The sequence below is a fragment of the Amphiprion ocellaris genome, chromosome 16 (genome assembly GCF_022539595.1).
Source record: "Amphiprion ocellaris isolate individual 3 ecotype Okinawa chromosome 16, ASM2253959v1, whole genome shotgun sequence".
NCBI lineage: Eukaryota > Metazoa > Chordata > Actinopteri > Pomacentridae > Amphiprion > Amphiprion ocellaris.
Genome location: NC_072781.1, coordinates 30,520,028 through 30,544,098, shown reverse-complemented (window position 1 = coordinate 30,544,098; position 24,071 = coordinate 30,520,028). Strand labels below are relative to the sequence as shown.

General features: G+C 36.9%; 1 protein-coding gene across 2 annotated transcripts in view; it reads left to right on the top strand.

Annotated features, from left to right (window-relative positions):
• atrnl1a (attractin-like 1a) overlaps nucleotides 1-24,071 on the top strand; it is a 395,368-nt gene that overhangs the window by 149,549 nt on the left and 221,748 nt on the right. For both annotated transcript variants that reach the window (XM_055018323.1, XM_055018322.1), the window contains one exon: nucleotides 18,141-18,234. In XM_055018323.1, coding sequence (XP_054874298.1) covers nucleotides 18,141-18,234 — 94 coding nt within the window. The remainder of the gene's footprint in view (nucleotides 1-18,140; nucleotides 18,235-24,071) is intronic.

The following is a 24,071-nucleotide window of genomic DNA, read 5'->3' as shown; positions in this document are numbered from 1 at the left end:
ATGCCTTTCCGGATCCTTTTTGATCTCCGCTCGGCGCAAATAGCGATTTCGATGCCTCTCTGCAACTGTGACTCGTGTCTCGTCAAGAATAAGCCGCTTCCTTTGAGCTTTCACTCATGACTCGCAGCTCAAGCTGACATTAACCAGCATAGATTTAATAAATTAGCTCGTGAACTAAGACAGGCAGTCAAGCTGTATAGTGAAATAAAAGTAAAATAAGGTATCATTTAGCCTCATGGAAATTAACGACAACTTTTCTGAGACTCCAAAACCACGTTTTATGGCTAAATGTGGTGTAAAAAGTGTAAAAATTACAGAGAAGACATTGAAGAATGTCGTTTTGTGTCTCATTTTTGTTATATTTTGTCTTGTTTTTGTTGTTTTTTTTGTCTGACTTTTGTCTTTTGTCTCATGTTTTTATCGCTTTGTTTCTGGTTTTTATCATTTTGTTTCCTTTTTGTCTCGTTTGTGTTTTTTGTTATTTTTCTCATTTTGTGTTTTGCTTTATTCATTGTTTTATGTCTCGCTTGTGTTTTTTCTTATTTTTGTCATTTTGTGTTTTGCTTTATTCATTGTTTTATGTCTCGTTTGTGTCATTTGTGTAATTTTTGTCGTTTGTCTCATTTTTTGTCATTTTGTGTGCTGTTTTTGTAATATTCTGCCTTGTTTTTGTTGTTCCGTGTCTTTTTCTGTCTGACTTTTGTCATTTTGATCATAAAGTAAAATACTATATCTTTCAGTTCCAGATACCTGTGACTAAATGTTTTGTTCCTTTATAGAAACACTGTGATCTGTAAGGTGTAATTTATAGTTAATAAACTGAGGCATAATGTTGTTGAAATTGAACAAATTTTTAAAAGAAATTTCACATTGTTCATGATGTTTTGGAAAAAGATAATTTGTCAAATGTGAGCATTTTCAGAATGTACTTTTTTGCACTAAAACAAAGGAATAATTTGGAGTTGTGGTTCTTTATAGGTTATTATGCTGTGATGTTACTGGTCCGGCCCACTTGAGATCAAACTGGGCTGAATGTGGCCCCTGAACTAAATTAAGTTTGACTCCCCTGATCTATAGGTACGATTAAATAATGCTGCATTTCAGGCTTTTAAATGCAACGTGAACTATCCAGAAAAGCCCCTCATCCTCTAAATGACTGATTCTGCTGTGGAGGACTTTCTGCAACTATTCAATCTGAATTCGTAAAAATGTAACAATACCTGAGAGTTAGTTCAAAATGATATCCAGACAGCTCCACACATACTCTCAAATCTCATTACACACTGTATAATGACAATAAAGCACATTCTATTCTATTCTATTCTATTCTGCTTCTTATAACTTATAACATATCTACCATATTTTTTTATAGTAGGTAGTGTGTTTAAGTTTTTTTTTTTTTTTTGCCAGGGCTGATCTCATAAAGCTCGCCTAAAACTCGATAAAAAGTCTGCCCGCTACTTTCCATATAGTGTTTCAGAAAGACTCCCCAGTGTGATTATGATAATAACAATAATAATAATAATAATAATAAACTTTATTTCCATTGCACCTTCCAAACCTGGAGGTAGAAGCTGCTTTTACATAAAAGAGCAACAATAAAACTCTAAAGAAGGACATTAAAATGTTAGAAAGGAGAATAAAATATTAAAAAAGGTCAGCAATAAAAGAAGACAGACAAATGTTTGTCTACACAGATGAGTTTTTAAAGGCTCCTTAAACTGATTCACTGACTGTAAAAGGGGAGTTTGTTCTACAGCCTGAATTGGGGTTTTTAACAGTCATTAATCTTCTAATCTGAGCATTTGAGGTGCAGAATAAAGAGCTCAGAGTTCTGAGATGTAGAACAGACACAGATTATGTAGCGATTTAAAGGTAATCAACACAATTTATAATTGAATTCTGTACTGAATAAGAAGCCAGAGTAATGAATACTGAATTGTAGTGGGAGAAAGTGAAGGTGTCAAACTCTCTTTAGGGAGTTATAGCTTAACTTTGGTGATATTTCTTATTTGGACAGTATAATTGAAGAGGAGTCTTTATGCTCTGAAACATTTTTTTTCGCCTTTTTCCTAACTATGGGACCATTTTTAACAGCAAAATAAAGTCCTGCTCCTCTATGGATGGCCAGAAGAAGAGAGAACGCAAAATCATATTTTATGCATTATGACAAAATTAGAATTTCATATGTAAAACATGAATGTGGCATTTCTTTGATTATTTCTTTTGCAAAAATTGAAGAAAAAAATAGAAATAGCATTTACATTTTTTTTCTTTATCAGTACTGTTAAAAAACACTCTTCATATTTTATCACTTTTATTTTCCATTTATTCCATATTTATCTTCTATCTGCACTGCATATACACTGCTTACAGTTCAGCCAAGAAATCACTGAATTTATGTCACATCACTGTTGATCACAGCTGAGTAAAATGGGGCTTTCTAGTTGCACAGAAGAGTGAGAATTATTTGTTTTTTTACAGAAACTGGTCAGTCTGAATCATTTAAAAAAAAAAAAAGCATTTGTTGATTTATTTTTTTGTAGAATGAAGCAATTTTCATGAAACATTAGGATTTTACACCTGGATTTGCTGCTTCACATTGGTTGTTTTTGGTCCAAGGTGTGGACTGATACTCTTAGAAATGTGATCAAAACAATAAAACAGGGCTTCAGTCTTATCTGTGTTCAGTTTTAGAAGCCACCAAGTTTCTAATATTAGCAAAGTAGTTATCCAAAGAACTGAGATTCTCACCATTTTCAGCGGCTGAATTAGACATAGAATGGGAAATTATTGGCGTACCAGTGGTAGGACACAGGGGTAATATGGGAAATAACATGATGAAGGGGCAATAAATATAAGCTAAACAAAATAGGGCCAAAGATTGAGCCCTGTGTGACTCTTTAAGACATGAGAGCAGAGTTTTTAACAGTAATTTTGATTATTGTGTTTGATATTCACCTATTGGTTCCAAGTTTAGTTGCCCTGAAGGTAAAGTTATTGCCGCCACCACCCAAAACAAATATTCAAATCCGCAGAAGGTGACTGAGTGATGCACTGCTAGACCTCACACTATATACCTCGTCTATGAAAATGTCTCTTGGAAAATGTCAAATTTCTATATGTATTTTGATTAACAGGTATAAAAAATGTTAAATTTCAGCCAAAATGGCACTTTTTTTCCTTATTTAATATCTGCTGTCAAACGTTTAGAGCCACTTAAAAGCCCATTCATCAAAATTAATCATTGAAGTCTAAATCCTGTGTAATAAGTCGGTTTAAAAACTGACACCGGTAGCAAAATGATGGAGACTTTGAAGTTTTCACATTCAAAGGTTGACGCTTCACTGAACCGATTCTGCTGAGGGAAGGAACATTTTTATTCAAAGGCTCTATGATGTATTCAGTCATTTTTTTCCTCTTTGTATGTAAATATGTACCGGATATGTGCTCCTATATGTGTATTACACACTCTTTACTTCACGTTTGCCCTCAAGGGTAAAACTGACCCTTCATTAAAGCCCCGTCCTCTCTTATCTAATCAAACTCGAACCGGACAAAGAATAAATGAGTCAGCTGAAAGGTGGAAGGTGACATTGATGACGAAGATGAGAAAAAAAATATTCATGGATTAATCCTGAAAAAATGTTCGAAAAAGAAAACAGGGTTTGAAAAATGTCATATTTTCAAAGCATTATTGGAAAAAAGTGACACTTTTGACCAACTGAATGTAAGTCATCTTTTAGGATAAACACTTTCTAAATCTTTACAATTTATTTTTTGGGTGTTAAAGTTCTGCTCTATTTTGATTTAATATCCTACTAATTTAGAAAATTTAATGAAATATTTTGAGAATAAAAATATTAGTAACCTGTAACTAAGTCCTGGCATCTGTGCGAGCTGTATTTTATAGTTCAAATGTCTGCATTATCAGTATTTTTTTAGTCTAGCCTGTGATTAAGTGTTTTTAAAAGCCAGAATTGAAATAAATTATGTAGATTTCATACAAGAGTTCAGGTTATTTCCAATGTAGGGGTGACCAGAGTTCACATCTCATCTGACACCATTTTTTTCTCTCTAACCTTGAAAAAATCACTTTTCTTTCCTCTTGAATGTTGAAAAGCATAATTTAACGTCAAGTTTTTGCAGGATCTTAATCCTCAGAAAATGTTTGGAAGCAAACAGGTTTTGAAAAATGTCATATTTTGAAAATGTTATGGAAAAAAGTTTAATTTTTGACATCTTTTAAGACAAACACTTTTAAATCCTTTACAATTCATTTTTTGTTTGCTAAAATTCTGTTCTATTTTAATTTAATCTCTAACTAATCGGGATTTTTAGTTTAATTGAAATTAATTATATAGTTTTCTTATCTGATGCGATCATTTTTTTGTCTCTCCAGCCTTAAAAAATAACTTTTTTTATTTCTTTAAATGTTGAAAGTATAATTTAACGTTGACTTTTTGCAGGATTTTAATGCAGAATAAGCAAAGAAGGCAGAGAAAAAGGAGTGAAGTTAATGAGCAGCTTTCTTGTATGTGTGAGTCTTCTTCCTGTCTATAAGTGCGTATTTAAAACATGAAGAAAATTAGCAAATGTCAACACTCAAAGGTGTCACAATAACAAAATGTGCTCTCATGTAGGGTTGTCACGATTTCAATTTTTTGAGCCACGATTATTGTGGAAGGAAATATTGCGATTTTACGATTATTCACGATTATCGACATTATGAAGGAAAAAAAACCCAGTGTTTGTATTTAAATAAACTCTTGAACAATACTTAAACTTTTAAACATTTACTGTTCTTATAAAATAAAATAAATTGTTCCAACACGTCTTTGTAGTAAATAAAAGTGCAAATTGCATTACAAAACAGTCATTAACTTGAGGAACTTAAAGGCTTCTTTAGCTGCCATCATTAAAACAAAATAAAATTATAAGATTGGCATTAAAAACTGTGCTGTTTTCTCTATAATATTAATAATAATTAGGGATGTGCCGATCAGGTTTTTTGCTGCTGATCACCGATACTGATCATCCTTGAATGCCGATTACCGATACTGATCACATGGATTGGATTTAAATGCTCTATTTATATATGAGAGCTGCTGCTTATATGATGTAGGAAAAAAATGAGCAAATACTGCCTTGATTTAGACAAAAATATGCTTACAAAAAATGGCAGGCACATTACAGCAACTATTCAGTCTGGGAATCTTGTAAATGATGTATAATTACTACTTATTTATGTTCAATATGTATTTATTGGTTCTAGTGAAGTGCCTCTTTGAGACTTTTATGTATTATGGAATGTTGCAATTTAATGTATGGTTGATAACGTAGTGTTTACTTTGTAAATCAAACAAAACAAAAAGACATAAAAAGAATACATTTAAAGATTCTAAAAACACTTCATTTTAAGCTTTAAATAATCCTCCACAATTTTAGACAATATAACTACAGAAAAAAGGATAAATGGGAGTCTTATTTATTTTTACTAAAACGTTTATATAAACAATTCACCACTAATTTTACAACAATTAATCAAAACACCCGGATCATTTCCCAGGGAAAACTCTAGAGTCTGACAGGAGGTCCAGGCAGACAGACAGCCTCCCTGTCCTGGAGGTTACTGTCTCCTCCACTACCACTGTCAGCGGGCAGCGGGGCTTCCCGGACCACACTCCCTGCTGAGGGGACCGGGCCGACAGCATCTTCGGAGGAGGGCACGGGCTTCCGGAGCCAAAACAACCGGTGGGTCGGGAGCTCCGGTTCCCTCCTGCGCTCCCATTCCCCACCCGCCGCGGCCCGCCGCCTTCTCCTCGCCTGCGGACGCAGGAAAACAGCCCGGCTGCGACGGGCGGGGAACGGGAGCGCAGGAGGTAACCGGAGCTCCCGACCCGCCGGTTGTTTTGGCTCCGGGAGGAAACTCGGGGCACGGGGGGTCCTCGGGGCGGCCCGGCCGCCGGACCGCTGACTTCGGAACCGACAGTTACCGCGCGTGCGGCGGACAGTCCCATCTTGGCAACCTCATTGCGTACAGCGGCCACAATATTAGGGACACTTCGAGTAAAGAATCTGTCATAACTGATCATATAATTCTCTCTCTCTCTCTGTCTGTGCGTGTGCGTGTGTGTGTGTGTGTGTGTGTGTGTGTGTGTGTGTGTGTGTGTGTGTGTGTGTGTGTGTGTGTGTGTGTGTGTGTGTGTGTGTGTGTGTGTGTGTGTGTGTGCGCGTGCGCAGTGATGCCGATTAGACAGGAGTGTGCGCACAGGCCAAGGAGCCACTCTCTCTCCACTCAGCGCAGCTCACGCTTCTTGCATTGCACCTCTCGCGAGGCTTTTCTACGGATGATCGTGGTTGTGAAAAATGTGACGAATATCTATTTATAATCGTGGTTATTGTAAACCCGGTTAACCTTGACAACCCTACTCTCATGTTAAAGACTAACACATGGACATGCATAGGAAAGTGTTTTCCATAGGTCTGGACCTGCAGGCCAATCAACACATCTGCAGGCGTGAACGTGTTGCCACATGTTCAGAAAATCTGCTGGAAATCCTGTCATTTGTTTTAGTCTGACCTCTAATTAAACTGTGGTGAACATCGTCAGTGCAGCAGTGAACAAAAGTGACTTAATTTGAATCTGACAAATCGATTTGTTTGAGATTGGCTCATTAAGAGATGGATAAATGCAGTCTTTGTCTTGTTTGTCAACTGCATATAGATTTAAGATTACAGAGTTTTCGTTTTGATGAAGGAGGTTAATTAAGACACGCAGATAAAAGACGCCTGAACACTAAAACCAAGATGCTGATCTCTGAGGTTTGGGAAATTAAGCCCCTCAGGTACAAGTTCAGCTCAGAATGTTCTTTACGAGAAGCAAAATGAAGAGAAAAACTGAGAGAAAATCCAAATTAGACGACTGTCGTGGTCATTCAGAGCAGTTTAGGATGTGAGGAACTGGACCACAAGTCACTCAGATTAGTTAATTAAGCAAAAAATAAGCTAGTGTTTGTTTCAGATGGTATCTTGGTAGCTTTATATGCATTTCTGAATGTTTTCTGTGCTTTTTTTTCTTCTAAAAATAACCTAGTTTCTTCAAAAATAGTCTTCAAACAAGGTGTGGGCTCTTGTAGTAGTATGACACATGACAAAAAAAAATGCTATGTGTCCTAATTACATAGCTTTGTTTAAAATGTCACACTAATATTTAAGAGCATCAGAGATTAATGAATTCCAATGACACAAAAATTGGGAGTAAATAAAAATTAGATGATCATTGTGTGTTTTTCCAAAGGTCTTGTTATCTTTTGAAAAGCTTTAGTCTTTTTCTGGCTTGGTGTAGTTTTTCCTCTCTAAACAAACTCACACAAAAGACATATTAAAGTGGCTCAAATGCACAGAAACAAACCATAAAACACACAACTCATCAATGCAAAAATGTAAAATCCTGAAACCTGGACATTAATACACTTCCTGTCCAAAAAATAAAAGTGACTGCTTAGATTTAATTAAGCAAATAGGTAAGGGCCTTCCACTGGATAATTACTGCAGTGATGAATACGTTTCAGCTGCAACAACTTATTTAACCCTAACTGATGCAGTGAGGAGCTTCTCATTTCTGAAACAACCGTGTTGGAAGACATATCCTGTGGTCATGGAAAGGATGTTAATCTGTTTCAGAAGGGTCAAATTATTGGCCTGCATCAAGAAAAGAAAACAACTAAGGAAATGTCTGACACTACAAAAATCGGGTTAAGAACCGTCCAACACATTATTAAAACCTGAAAGATAGTGATGTGAACAATTATCTTCAAGGGAGAAATGTGGTTGGAACAAACTCTTAGATGATTGTAGGAAATCAAGAGTAGTACTCTTGGCTATGTTTAATAGTGAAAGTAAGAGCATTTTCACATGCACAATACGAAGGGAACGTAAAGGATTGGGACTAAACAGCTGTGTAGTCCTAAGAAAACCACTGATCAGTGAGGATAATCAGAAAAAAAAGGCTTCAGTTTGCTAGGTAGCATAAAGATTGGACTCTGGATCAATGGAAGAAGGTCATGTGGTCTGATGAGACCAGATTTACCCTGTTCCAGAGTGATGGGGGCATCAGGGTAAGAAGAGAGGCAGATGAAGTGATGCACTCATCATGGCTAGTTCCTACCAGCCTGTGGGGGTTAGGGTTATGATCTGGGGTTGGTCAGGTTCAGCAACGTTATGTTCCCAAAGAATGAGGTCAGCTGACTACCTGAAGATACTGAATGATCAGGTCTTTCCATCAATGGAGTTTTTCTTCCCTGATAGCATGGGCATGTTCCAAGATGATGATGCCAGGATTCATGGTGTTCACATTGAGAATGAGTGGATCAGGGAGCATGAGATGGATTGACCTCCACAGAGTCCAGACCTCAGCCCCACTGAGAATCTTTGGGATGTGCTGGGGAAGACTTTGTCCGACTTTTCCCTTAATCAACATAAGATCTTGGTAGAAAATGAATGCAACTCTGGACAGAAATAAATGCTGTGACTTTGCAGAAGCTTATCAAAATGATGCCAATGCGAATGTGTGTCGTTCTCAAAGCTAAAGGTGGTCCAATGAAATATTAAATGGTGCTGTTTAGCAACAGCAGAAAAGGATTAAGTCCAAGTGCACAGAAAACCTTTGGAGTAATGTTCAGCAGTTCTTCCTCCTCCCTCCATTAAGTTATCTGGAGTTTTATAACTGCAAACCCCTGTGGAATAAGACAGAACCCAGTGTGGAAACAGATAAGCGAGGTTTGTTCTCTAATATTTCCTCACTGATTTATTTCCACATCTCTACCTGTCTCTGACTGACTCATGCAAACACACACTTCCCACCTACACACACTCTGACAAACAGTTGTGTATTGTGTGTGTGTGTGTGTGTGTGTGTGTGTGTGTGTGTGTGTGTGTGTGTGTGTGTGTGTGTGTGTGTGTGTGTGTGTGTGTGTGTGTGTGTGTGTGTGTGTGTGTGCGTGCGTGCGTGTGCATGGAGAGGCAGTGGGGTGAGAAATTGTACTCTCTTCAGGGGGCTTGCACAAGTCATGGGAAATATGATTTATATCAAATCAGCCTTTTTTGCTAAGAGATCAGGTTTCTTTTTTCTGTGGATTATTTCTGTATTGTCAGCAAGTGTGGTGCGTGATGTGCTTCCTCCTCCGTCCATTTCATCCATTCACTCTGTTCATCTTCATGATTTCTCTTCTTCCATCCTTCATCTCTAGTTTTTCCCCTCCTTTTCTCTCCAGCTGAATTGAGTTCACCGACTCTGGGTACTTGACACCGTCTGCAGATGGTCCGATGACTTCAAGTGCTTATTTCACTACGAGAATATCCTCGTTTAGTGACTGACTGACTGAATGAGTGGATTTGTTGTACGGTTCAATCGAATAATGATCCTAAAGAAAACTGTTGCTGTAGTGAAGTGCAGGAGAGCTTTATTTGGTGTAATTTTTTACATAAAGGAGATTGAAATGTGCTCAAAATATCATGCAACCTTGACTTTCTAGGCCAATATGATCCAAGAAAATTGGTAAAAATATCAATTTACCAGAGGATAGATAGACTTGTAGTATCAAATACATCTTTGTCTATTGGAGAGAAGTTATTTTATTCAAGTCAATACTTATCTTTTCTGTCTCTCCTCACCCCGGCTGGTCGAGGCAGACATCTGCCCTCCCTGAGCCTGGTTCTGCCAAAGGTTTGTCCTGTTAAAATGGACTTTTGTTTCTGCTTTCTCAGAGTAAAGTTTGCATAGCCAGACCAATTTTTTACGGCCAACACTGCCTCCACAAAATAACGTTTCTATCCAGCTAAACTACTAAACAAAACTGTCTTGAAAGAAACTTAATTTAACCCTTCAACAAACGGATTTTCTGCGTAAGAAGGTACATTACAGTTCAAAAGTTTGGGGTCACCCAGACAACTTCATGTTTTCCATGAAAACTCCCACTTTTATCCATGTGCTAACATAACTGCACAAGGGTTTTCTAATCATCAATGAGCCTTTCAACACCATTAGCTAACACAACATAGCATTAGAACACAGGAGTGATGGTTGCTGGAAATGTTCTTCAGTACCCCTATGGAGATATTCCATTAAAAATCAGCTGTTTCCGGCTAGAATAGTCATTTACCACATTAACAATGTCTAAGCTGTATTTCTGATTATTGTCTTCATTGAAAAAAAAGCTTTTCTTTCAAAGATGAGGACATTTCTAAGTGACCTCAAACTTTTGAACAGTAGTGTAGATGGAGGAAGTCAGTGGCTGAACCTTCACTCAGGAGACTGGAGTTCATGTTCCGTGTGGGACAATTCCCTTTTTGTTTTATTTTCCCTTGCTAACCACATTTTCACCCAGCTCTGTGTTTGTATGCGAATCAACTGGAGCTCCATTCATCTCTATGAAAGCCTCCATGATCTCTGATGTTTGCGAAACACTTTCTTGCCTTGTTAAATACATTACATTGTGCACCAGGAAGTTGGAGTTGAGTTGTTTGACCATATTGAAAGTCAAGTTGTGCAAATGTAACTATAAAGTAGCCTAGTTTAGCTAGTTTAGCACATGCTAGCTGTGTATCAAAGAGAGAACACAGATATTGTAGTGTTTCATACATCATATAACAAAGTTTTTTACAAAACTGGCTCCAAATGTGGCAGAAAAACATTTTCATTTATTTCTCTTCATGTATTATTGGAGATGTTTTAGTTGCAGTAATGCTTTATGCACATATTACATAAAACAAGAGCATAAAAACGGATAGCCTTTCATTAGCTTCTGTCTTATAACTGCAGTGAAGTTTCCATCTAGCTGTAATTGAATGCATTTCCTTGCATTGAACAGCAGGGGCACATACTGTATATTATATGGATTTATGGATGGGAAGCTATGTAGTTTGGTTTACTAAAATATCACACTTTGGCTGAAACTTCCACAATGATACCTACATGTAAGAAACTTAGTTAGATTAATGAAATTATCATGGTTTGGCTTAAAATTTCACCCTTTCATAGCAGTTTTTTCTCTGTTTTTGGGGGGTTACCAAGGTTATGAAGAATACCCCATTTTATATACAGTTGGTTGGAGTAAAGTTATGAGATTTATGCCAAGGATATGTTGATTTGAACACATTAGAACACATTTGGGATACTTCAGAGACAACTGTAATCTGGCAGAAAAGATGTTTTCGTCAACTTAGAATGCAGCTTAATTAAATATAGTTTTTGAGAGACCGCGTTGTTTTGTCTAGTTGAGGGGAAACACTCCCAGTCGTATCGTAAAGCTGGGATGCAAAACGGTGTTTTGAGTACCATCATTTAAATGGATAATTCACCAAAACAACCAAACAGGTCTTGGTTATTAGGTCCAAATATTCATCAAAACTTGGAGTGTACTTGGAGGCTATTGCATAGCAAAGAGGATTTTGATAACACTCAGATAGCAGAAATAGAAGAGAATGTCATATAAAATGTGATGTGGCAGGTTTATATCAGCAATCTGTTTCAGGAGAGTCTGTCTGACTCAAAGGGAATCATTGAATTCAGTGGATTTCTCTCTATAATACAACACTAAGATCTTGACCTGACTAGAAGAAGTGTGATTTTTTGTTATATAAATAAAGCTGAATTGAACTGAGTGCTGATAAAAGACGGAAAGCAGGATTTCTCTTTTGCTCACCAACTGTAGATATTCCTCAATGGTGTATTGTGAAAATTTCCTCTTGTTTTTGCCTCATAGCTGAATTGGAAGATTGGATCCTGCCGTTTCAAAAGCATTTGCAGGATTAAATGTGAGAGAGTTTGATAGTTAACTCAGCACAACGTCTGGAAGCAGAGAATAAAACTCTTAAGATCAATCAAAGTCAAATTTACAAGACTGCTGCATTAAGTAGCTGAACATATTACAAGAGCCACCAGGGTTTTGTGTAATTAAAATTTTTTTTTTAGATTGTTAGAGGCATTTTTAAGCCACTTTTTCCAGCAGTTGTTGGTCAATACGTTGCAAAAGTTGCTCCAAAATGTTTTCATATGACTACATTTACGTATTAAATAATGTAAAGTCTGATACTTAATAGTTTTTCTTTCTTCTTCTCTGTCTGTCAGCTTTAAAAGCCGTTTGAAGAGTCCATTGCCAACATCGGTTAGTGTTTTGTCTTTGTGCACACAACTGTATTTGCTCATGTCGGTGGAAACTACAAAAGCAAACAGTTAGTGACAAAAAAGATACGTATTTAGCTCAGTTCTGGCAAAAACTGTCAACAGTCTGAGCCCCCATTCAGTCTTCCAGTCATGTCCTGTATCTATCGAGCGTAAATGTTTAAAGATCTCAGCAGCTGAAAGTTGATTTGCTTTGAATTCTGTGCATTTATCGGAGCCTGACGAGATCCGATAAAACTGCTTTATGTGGACCTCATCGTCCTTAAACAGTTTGATCAGCAGCTTTTAGGCACAGTTTCAAAGATCAACGACAGACAGTGAAGGTGTCTTCTAGAAATAAATATTATCATAGAAATAAAGCAAGAAATGACATTTAATGGATTGAACCATTTGAAAAAATGTTGAATAGATTTCATAGAGCCAATATGCTTGAAGCCAATGGGAATATTTCATGAGTGTATCAGATGATTGCTGCCTGTTTGACAGAATAAAACAACTGTAACTACTATATTGATTTAAAATGCAGATAATAGTTTATTTCTAGTTTATTGGCACAGATTCTGAGTCCTGAGTGCTGTAGTTCAAAGGATTGTAAGTGTCTAGCAATGCTGTGCAGCTGTGAAAAGGAACAAAATTAATATTCTGAGCTCAGATTTTCTTTCAGCTTGCAGTTAAGTAGCTGATATATAGAGGATTCAGAGTGTATTTATTTATATTTGTGTACGTTATGTACAGATACCGAATCGTGTGACCTAAATATGTAGCAGGCGGTGGGAATTGATGGGACTCAGAAACACACCCACAATTTAATCACTTGTTCCTTGTATCATTTCCGATGGATAAGTCCTGATAAGTCCGCAGCGGTGGATTTGTAGTAGGATCACAATCATGTGATCGTCAGCAGGCAGCTGATGTAGCGTTCACTTGTTGTCATAGTTACAGTGACGTCGTCTCGCTATCTCACAATGATACAGAAATCTTAAACAAATCCGTGGATCCAGACTATAAGCCGCATCACTACTCAAATCTAATCACTTGGTCCTTGTTTCATTTCTGACCTTCCCTGAAAATTTCATCTAAATCTGTTAGTCCGTTTTTGAGTAATGTTGCTAACAGACAGACAAACCAGTGCTGATTGTCACATAACTCCGCCGAGTTATATGAAAAAAAGCAAGATGGCAAACAGGATGGAGTCCTTTAAGATCAACTTGTCAAACAAAAAAAAAAAATACATCTAAAATGCCACAATAACCCAGTGCAAAACAGGATGTGTTCTCACAGCTAATATGAAATGAATTTGTTAAAACCACTATTTGAATTGCTAATAGCAGACAGAAGCTTTTAAAAACATGTACTTCTTGTGATTTTTCTTTAAAGAAGTTTAGACTGAAAGTGTACAACTTTGAAGCTGCTGTTTGTACCCGCCAGTCTCCATGGTGGAACAGTTAGCACAGCAGCTGTTCTTAGAATCTAACAGGCCTGGAGTTACAGAAGAGAGAGAAGACTTCTAAATGTATCCAAAAAAAGACCTTAAAATCAATTCCATTCTGCAATTACAGGTGTGATGCTTTTCATTCTCTTTGTACCAGTTCAGTTTTGCAGCAGCTGCAGGATTTTTTCATTACATTAGAATATATTATTTAGCTCTTCACAATAACTGATGCTACCACGACAAAATCAACTCTTGTTACAGAGATTTAGCTTTTGTTCCTCAGTGCAAATGAGAGTTTGAAGCAGCTAGCACATTTCTGAGCACAAATGTGGATGAAATGCTGGAGCAGGTTTCTAACTCATCAGAGTGCAGAGCAGAATCTGCAGCGGGGAAGCTCTGCTGGAAGCAGCAAGCTGTTTACCACTGAGGGGATTACACTGTTTTCATGTTTGTTTGAGGGGAGGGAGGAAGTTAAAGCAGCTCTCAGCCACAGAATTTACCCTGAGAGATCTTAAATAATGACTTTTTTTAATCATCCAGTGACCCTAAGAGGTTGTGTTATGTCTGTCTGCTGGAGTGTCTTAATTCAACCTGTAATTAGGCCTTTGAGATTGCAGTCAGATGGTGGAAACAGAGAGGAGTCAGTCTTTCCTTTTCGTGAGCCTCAAAATCAAAACAGTTCTTCTGCTTCTAGACTCTTGTGCCAGAGAAAATGTTAAAACAAACGGGTAGAATACTGCAACTGCAAATGTCTGTTTTATCTGATTTAGATGCAACAAATTGGTGCAATTTGCAATGATTTTACATATTGCAGAAGAACAAATTACAGTTTGCATAAATACAGACTTTTCATGTGGAACTTATGTAAATTCATATATTATTATCGCTAATTCAACAATACAGCAAAATAATTCTTTAACAATTATTAATCATTTTTTAGACCCTATTTATGCATTTTTTTTCACAAATATTTTTAAAATAATTATATTTTTTGCAGATTTAAATACAATGAAACGGTGCAATTTTAGGGTGATTTTACACATCACAGTCAACCCATGGTCAATGTGTGAATTAATATATTTTTCTGGAATTTAGCAAATGATTATCCCTGTGATTAATCATTTTTTCAGTCCCTAATATGCATATTTTTTTCACAAATGTCTGTAAAATAGTATTTTTTTCAGCAGATTTAAATGCTGATTTACAGTACTTTTACACATTGCAGTCAACCCACAGTCAACATGTAAATTAATAAATTTTTCTGGGTTTTTACAAGTTATCTCAAACTAAATATTATAGATAGAATGGTAAAAAAGAAAAGAAAAAGAAGGTAAATAAAAGCATTGAAAAGGTAAAAAAATGTGTTTTTTCACATTAAGAAAATAGAATAATTGGATTTTTAGCAGATTCAGATAAAGAACTGTACAATTTTACAGTCAAATGTTGTACAAGAAAAAATATTTAGACTAAACATGTAACTTAATATATTTTTCTGGGCTTTTACAAGTTATAATCTCTATGATTAATCATTTTTTTCAGACCCTAATATACATATTTTTCCACAATTCTCTGTAAAATTATTATATTTCCAGAAGATTTAAAGACAGTACAACGGTGAAATTTTACATTGATTTTACACAGTCAACCCACAGGCAACATGTGAATTAGTATGTTTTTTCTGGGATTTTACAAGTTATTATTTTGAATAAAATAGATAAAATCATAATTTAAAAAAAAGCATTGCAAAAAAAGAAAACATTTTTTTCACATTGAGAATATCTGTCAAATGTATCTTTTTTTAAATCAGATTTAAATAAAGAACTGTACAATGTTTTAGAAGAACCAATTATTTATTTACACTAAACATTTTAGTTAATATTTTTTCTGTGATATTACAAGTTATTGTGTCCATGATTAATATTTTTTGGGGGTGCGTAATATGCATATTTTTTTCACAAATATCTGTAAAATAATTATATTTTTAGCAGAGTTAAATACAGTAAAACAGCACAGTTTTACAGTCATTTTACATATCACAGTCAATACACAGGCAACATGTAAATTAATATGTTTTTCAGGGATTTTACCAGTTATTTCCCCAGAACAAGTAAAATGGTTTTTTAAAAAAAAGGAAAATTATTTTAAAAAGTCATTTAAAGGGAAAAACAAAATCACATTAAAGCATCTGTAAAATAAAACTTTGAACAAATTTAAATAGAGTAAAAGAATATCAAGTGTTGTAGAAGAACAGAATCATATTTGTTTTACACTAAAAATGCAAGTTATTTTAACTCTTTTTTTCTGTTTTGAGTATCCATGTCCCATCTGTCCTTCTGCCTGTGACCCACAAATACAGATAAAATACAACGGCTGTAACAAAACTATAAAACAGCAGAGTGATGTTGCATTGAAATGACTTTTCCTTCTCCTGGCTTCCACTGCTTGCATCTCTTGCAGAAGAGACTAATATGCAAGGAAAGGAATCGAGGATGTACAAACTCAGATATGAGACGGGGGGAGGTCTGTTTGTCTGTCACTCATTCTTATTCATTTTTTAAGTGCAACTGGCAAAAAATCAGAGTGAGTAGATGAATGCATGTTTCTCCTGCCGTGTCCTTTGTGCGCCTTTGTTGGCTGCCTACTAAATCAATATTGTATGAACAGCAGGGTGACCCAAGACGGCGCTAACACACCTGTGATTTGTTTATTATCTCGAGTCTAAAAGCCGCCTTTTTTTTGTTATCTGCCGAGCCCTTACAGTTCAATGTGCATCTCTGAAAAGGTGTTTGCTATTTTTTGCTGCGGGTCAATCCAATTCAAAGTAATGGATTGAAATTGTATTTTGTTACTGTCGCCGTCTCTGCCTCGCAACTTCAAGAACGTCAATTCGACTTTCAACCTGCTGACATTTAAACGCCCCGCTGCGCAACCTTGTTTTTCTGCTGCTCAGTTTGTGTGTGCAAAAAAAAAAGAAGAAAAAAATCTAAATATTTAAAGCAACGTTTAGGCGTGCTGCTCTGTGTAGGCGATCAAATCAGGCCCTCTTCGCCGGCGGAAGGGGGAAGAAATAGGCGAGGTTGTTTTCCTCTCATTATCTGCCGGTGCCTTGGCTTTACCTTGACCCGAGCCTGGCGCTGTTTTATTACAGGGCCTGTCTCCGAGCCAAATGGAAAGAATAAGAACAAAGCACAAAGTCAGTTCAGCTGGAGTGGCAAGCAGCGGCGAGGTGGCTGTGTGTGGACGTGAATATATATACACGGCGTAACACAAGGGTACGTAGAGAACGTTCTTGTTTGTCTCCATGCAGCAGTGATTTAGTGTTTAAATTACAGGCTTGGCTCCAAGTGAGTCATCTGGCTGCACCATGCTCTGCTTTTAAATAACAAAACAATTAAAAAGATTAGACTCACCACAAAAAGAATAAACAAAAAAGGCCGACTACGTAGCTGAATTTCACCGTCCAGAATGTGTCCACTTGCTCTCCAGAAGTTTCGCACAGAGGGATTTTTCTGCCCTTCCAAAAGTAAATTATATACACAGAAGTTCAGATCGATAGCTTTATATAGGACTTGCTGCTGGTGTTCTTTAATTGCACTCCTGGGACACACTCCAAGTGATGGAGCTTCTCCAGGAGGTGGAGTCTGCTGCTTGAGAAGGTTATTTATCTACCAGTAGAGAGATTGAACCTGATAGATCCAATTAAGATCATTTGTTCTGGTGGGTGTCAGGTTGATGATTTCGTCCAAACTCCACCTGCTTAATGCTGTGTAGGTCCCGTCAAAACTACGAGGGCTTGGACACGCAACATCTGGGCATGTTTTCTGGTGTCTGGTACCAGAATGCTGGGTCCTGTTGGTTGCAGGGTCTTTATTCTGGCACATTTCATCGATGTTTGATTGGACTGAGAACTGGGGAGTTTTGAGGCTTTGTGCTCTTGGTCGCCCTCCTTGAGCAGTTTCTTTGCGGTGTGGGTGGAGGCGTTGTCCTTCTGGAGAATGATGCTGTTGAGTGCCTGCAGTGCATTGGGAGATGGTGTGAGTCAAACAAACATCCAACACCAATTCCAGGACCAAGGGTTTTCCCAGAAAAACATTGCATTGCAACAAGGTGAGGACATTTACCTGTCAGTGTTAAATTTTTAGAAATTGATGTCCTGATGGATTCTTTTGCAGTTTCTTTTACTCTACCTTCTGTAGTCTCCCTTTTCTGTCTCCCCCCATCTTTGCTTTCCGAACCTTTTTTATGTAACTTCAATCCTCCGTGCAAACTCTGCATATGTTTCGTGACCTGGAACATTATTACCCACAATGCTCAGGGATTACTGTGTTTATATACAGTGTGCCTGTCTTAGTGCAGGATGCTGAGCAGTGGATGAGAATTAGGGTTTTGCTCAGAGGACACTTCAGCAGAATTTGCACAAGTTGCCTGAAACTATCACGTCTCTGCACTTCTACAGAATAAAATTGTAACCCATGTCTTGTTCTTTTCTCCCCATCCCCCTCCTTTCCAACCTTTTCTTTGCAGCATGCAAGTGCAACAGTCATGCCAACGTTTGCCACGTCAACACGGGGAAGTGCTTCTGTACCACCAAGGGCGTGAAGGGAGACCAGTGTCAGCTGTGAGTGCATTATCACGTAACTGCATCCCACCTTCGTCTCACTGGCCCTGAGTCCGATTAAAGATATTTATTCTGACAACAGGCAACCCGCACGAACACAAAGCTGGCCGCCCGCGTGACATTGAATGCAGCCCATTTTGGGATTGCAGTTTAAATTTAGCTGCGCTTTAAGGTAATGTTACATTTCGGATTATGACGAATAGTTTTGGTTTAATTTGAGTTTGGGGTTTAGGGAAATGGGATTTGACTCTAAAATCAATTTCTCAGTTAAAAGGCAGATAGAAAGAGCAGCGATGAACAAATTGTGTGTGTGTGTGGAGTGTGTGTTTTTTTTTTCCTGCACTGTGCCAGACTTGACCGCTGCAGCACTACAATATCCTAAATGGCTTGGCGGACCAACGCACCATGGACACAGACTGAAAATTGCTGCATCGATAAATCTAGCAGGCGAGATTAGAAAGCAGAAAGTACGTGTGTGTGTGCGCGCGCGCACGTGTATGTGTGGTTTAACCATGTACAGCAGGAAGAACACACTGCACAATGAGACGAGACAGCCACAGCTGGGACTATTCCTCTTCTTTTAAACTCTAATAGTGATGTTTCATATATATATTGATACTGAGCACCACAGAGCATGTGGATCTATGAAGGCAGGGCAGCTGGTTATTTAGCTTTATTGGCAGGTGATATGAAAAATATAGAAAATATGTAATTTAAAACCTCCTAAACCTTGCAGATTTAGTCAAGAAACCGCCACTTGCACTGATATATAATGGGAAAAACAACACACTGAGATTGCTCTCAGCAGCACGCATGGGAATAAATTACCATATAATAGATTTATATCTATTTCTTGCTTCCCCCCAGTTGGTCTTGATAACTTGCTGGTCATCTTTTCATGTGATATTGTCTGTTATTGACTTGTTTTTCACTATAACAGGAGCGAGACATTTGTAGAAATTATACGAGTCTCATGGTCAATGCATCGAATCCTGTTGAATCAGTGAGCTAATGCTAGCTTAGCGTGCTGGCAAAGTAAGCTAATGATTTCAGTTAGGTATTTCTGCAACAGCACCATCCTGATTTTAGATAGTTTACAGTTTAATTGTAGTTATTATGATCAGCAGGTTCATTCAACATACACTAGCCTGTCTTTACAGTGTTTTAGTTAATGATAGCAGTTAGCTAAGTGCTTAGCAGTTATGCAAGCCTCTTGGCTAACTACTATCTTTTTTAAAATCTCTTTTTGTATTTGTTGGTTGCTGAAAATACTAAAATTATCATAAGGTAACAGATGAGATAAGAGAATATAACTTATTAGTCCCACAGTGGCGAAATCTACAGTGTAGTATGCAAATAAACCAAAATAAACATAAGTACTACTTCTATAAATAACATTTTTGCACGTATCAGTGGTAATGCGCAGATTGTTTGATGAACAGAGCACAGAATACTTTTATGCTGATTCTTTAGTTCAAGCAATACTCACCCGGTATAGAATACAGTTTGTTGTTTTTGCTGTACATGGTTAAATTAGACACACATTCATATCGGCTTCTTAAATATAATTAACTGATTGTGGAGGCTGTATGATGGTCAGTTTATTTTCAAATCATTTTCAGCTTTAGAATTTTATTTTTGACATCTACTCAAATACGTTTACATGCCTCAGTGTTCATTCCTCTTCTCAGCCTCTGTTTGAAACGCTCCATTTTAGCTCTTGTCTCTTTAAGACCCACCTCCTGAAAAGCCCTTTATGCTCTGATTGGTCAGCTGGCACGACCAAAGCCAGTTACGTTTGATAACTAATATCTTTAAGTACAAGCAAAGAAGTGCAACTCTAGCAGAAGTTGCACTTATTAGGAAATAACGGTGGACTGTGAGGTAGCTGCTTATTCTTTGCTAGCTGGGCCATATGCATATGTGTTACATGATGATGTAGATGAGTAACGGAAGTAAAGTCTGGAGTTTTGTAAATCTGCAGACCTTCTACACTGACAAAAACTTAAACACCCTAAAGGAATGGAGGGAGGAGCATAATGTGGGCTCTTTAAAAAGACAGAAAGTTGGGTAGCAAAACCAAAACTTTGCTTACATGAAATGAATAACAGAGATACATTTGCTCCATTTACACTCGTGTTTAAATGCCTTTTTATGTGAGTAGATTTATAGAAAATTTTGCCCCTTGTTGCATTGACCTCAACTATGTGATAGCAGATTTTATGACTTGCATATTTAGACTCGAATATAGTTTCTCTTCTTGCTCTTGTGAGAAATAACAGTGTTGGAGTTCATTTTATTAGACCTAATTGCATGTTTATGATAAATTTCAACAACCATAGGCAAAAAAAAAAAACAAAAACAGAAGATTGTATTCAACATTCAGAAAGCAACTTTCTATAAAAAATCCAATGTAAGAATGCATCTAAAAAGAGCATTTACTATTTCAGTGACAGAAGTATTGCACCTATACTGACAAAAGGTTATCCCTCACATTGTTTACCAAACACGTGGAGAAGTAATTGTGCTTTTAGTGTTGGTGGTAGATAAAGGGAGTGACACTAGATGGTATTTTCAGTATCTTTTTTGTATTATTTCTACCTAATGCACTTCCAGCTGTGCACAGAATTTCACAACACAGGCAGAGCTTTAAATTAACAGCTTCCAATTGTGATAAATAATTTAAAAAAACACTGTGGTGGAAACTTTTGACCAGATGCTCAGTTATTTTAATGTCACATCACATAGTTCATCTCCAACAGGGGTGTCAAACTCATTTTAGTTCAGGTTCCACATTCAGCCCAATTTGATCTCCAGTGGGCCAAACCAGTAAAATCACAGCAGAATAATCTATAAATATCCACAGCTCCAAATTTTTCTTTTGTTTTAGTGAAAAGAAAGTACTTTTAGAAATGTTTCACATTTGAAGAATTATCTTTTTACAAAACATTATGAACAACCTGACATTTCTTAAGAAAAATAAGTGATTTCAACAGCATTATGCTTCAGTTTATTATTTACACATTACAACTTACAGATCACAGAATTTCTACAAAGACACAAAACATTCAGTCACAGGTATCTGGAACTGCATGATATAGTATTTTACTTTATGATCAAAACAACAAAAGTCAGACAAAAGACAAAAACAAGACAAAATATGACAAAAATAAGACACGAAACGACAAAAGCGAGAGACAAAATGAGAAAAATTACACAAAACAAAAACCGAAAAAGACAAAGTTTGACAAAAAGTTATAGAGCGACAAAGACGAGACAAGAAAGACACAAAACAACAGAAACGAGGCAAAAAAAACACAAAATGACACAAACAACATACAAAACAACGAATAAAGCAAAACACAAAATGACAAAAATAAGACCAAAAACACAAGTGAGACAAAAAGAAAACACAAAACGACAAAAAACAAACAAAAGGACACAAATATGAGACCAATGACAAAAGTCAGACAAAAAACCTAAATAAAAACGAGACAAAATATTCCAAAAATGAGACACAAAATGACAAAAGAACAATGAACAATCTAGTATTTTACTTTAGGATCAAAACAACTTGTCATGGTCTAGAAACTATTTGAAATCTATAGTTTTACAAATTGACAATTTGCAGTTAATGTCTTCTCAGTAATTTCTTCTCTGATTGGACCTTCTGGTGTGTTGGTTTTGGCCTGCGGGCCACGTTTGACACTCTTGATCTACAATATCTCGCTTTACTATCAGACATATTGAAGCTGAAACAGACTCAAACAGTGAATATTACAAGTAGCTTCCAGCTTTAAAACGTGTTTGCATCGCTTTATGAAAACAAACATCTTGAATCCAACCTGCTACCGATTATATAAACGTTTTAACCCTCAACTTAAACTCTGCCCCTCATCACTGCTTCTATTCATCCACCTCAGCGCAACCTTTCGGTGATCCTAAAGCTCAGCGCTGCTCCTGACATGAACGTGACTCAGATGGAGGGCGAGGCGACCTGCTCCTCACACTGAAACCTTCCCTCCACATGTTTACTGTCAGCTTTAATCAGTGGATTCCTGCTCTCTCAGTTATACAACATATTCTGCACATCCACACGAGGCTACATGTGACGCCGAATACTTGTTTTCATCCACTGTTTCCATTATACAGTACTTAGAAATAGTCGGATATTGATATTATATAATAATGTGTCTTCAGAGCAGAGTTGAGCAGAAGATTCTTTTTTTTTTTTTTTTAGTTGAATCAAGTTCATGAGAAATTACCTAACCTCAGATGGCTCAGGATCCTCAGTCAAATTCTTCGATTCCCATTTGAACAGATATTTCCCAATTCCAATTTAAACTGTGTTAATTTTATGCCATATTTTATTCATATGCAACTCTAGATGAAAAACTCCACTGAAAACCTTTGAGTCTTGCTTATTCGCACACTGTAGTATTAGAACCTTTCGTATTTATACGGCACTTTACGAAAAAAAAAAGGGGAAAAATAGAGAATAAAAACACTTTCCCTCCATCCCTCCGAATCCCCCATAAATGATAACGTTATAAGTGAAGGACTCAATAAAAATAAAAACAGGGACTGAGAACCATAAATAAATCCCATAAATTTGAACTCAGGAAACAACCAGAGGCAGGAAAAGTCAAAAACAAACCAAAAAAGCAGTTTTATGTGCAGAAACAAGTCAATCGATTGATTATTCTTTTTGCTTGTAAAATCTGGGGGGTTAGACTAACATTTCACACATTCACCAGGTCTCAGAGCGCTTGTTCGTTGCAGTGATGGGTTTGCAAAAAAAACACAGTAAAGCGCACATTACAAAAATCTTCATAAACCAGACCACTGGATATTGTGTAACTTCTTTTCCAAATTTGAGGGGTACAGCTATGTTATTTCGGAAATTTTTGAAATGTACGTGAAAACAACAAAAATGACTTAAATTTTTTGGGGGGTTTATTGCACTTTTAAGCAATTTATTGTAGTAGTTAAGACATAAGTCAATACGTATTTTTAAAACTTGGCATAGAAGGGTTATATTGATGTAAAACAAATAAAAATACTAATAAAAAATTGCACTACAGGATGTAAAAATGTAACAATGTCATGGCAGATTTGCACAATGGTAGGTCTTAAATATCCCATATCAAATTCAAATATCTGTTAAAAAATAGTTTCTTCCTTGAATTTTTCTGCAAAGTTAAGGCAAAGACTGCTAAGATAAAAACACAGCATGTTGGAGTGAATAAAGAAATGTAATGTAAAGGCAGCTCAGGGTGGTTATCACGCTGCTAACACATTTTCAGACCAGAATACGAGTAAATGCTGAATTTGAAATCCTCAGTACACCTGCTCTCTTTGGCATTGATGTCATGTTTTTTGTGTAGTGTTTCTTTTCACCAGTGTTTCATTATCCTGAAAGCTGCATTTGTGCATCTCTGAGCTCGCCGTCACTTTCACCTTTGATTTGCTCCGACACCTTTTCGTCTTTGTGTCTCCACAACACCGAGCTGAGCGGAGTGACGTTTGTTTGTCGGTTTGACTATGAACCAGCAACTTCCCCCTCCCCCCCCGAGGGTTGGACGCTGCCCTCAGGTGTGCGGATGCATAGTTGTGTGTTTTCTGTGCAGAGTCACAAATGCAAAGAATCAGAAATAATGGGGCCATTAGGTAAAGCTTCTTTTTTTATGTGTGTCTATCCTTGCATGTCTGTGCTCACAAATATTTAGTCAGTTTCTCTCTGGCAGGATTTGTGTCTTTTATCTTCTCTTTCATTCATTTAACCCTCTGAACTCTGATCTCCTGCCACATTTCTACTCATTGTGAGCTTGTATTTC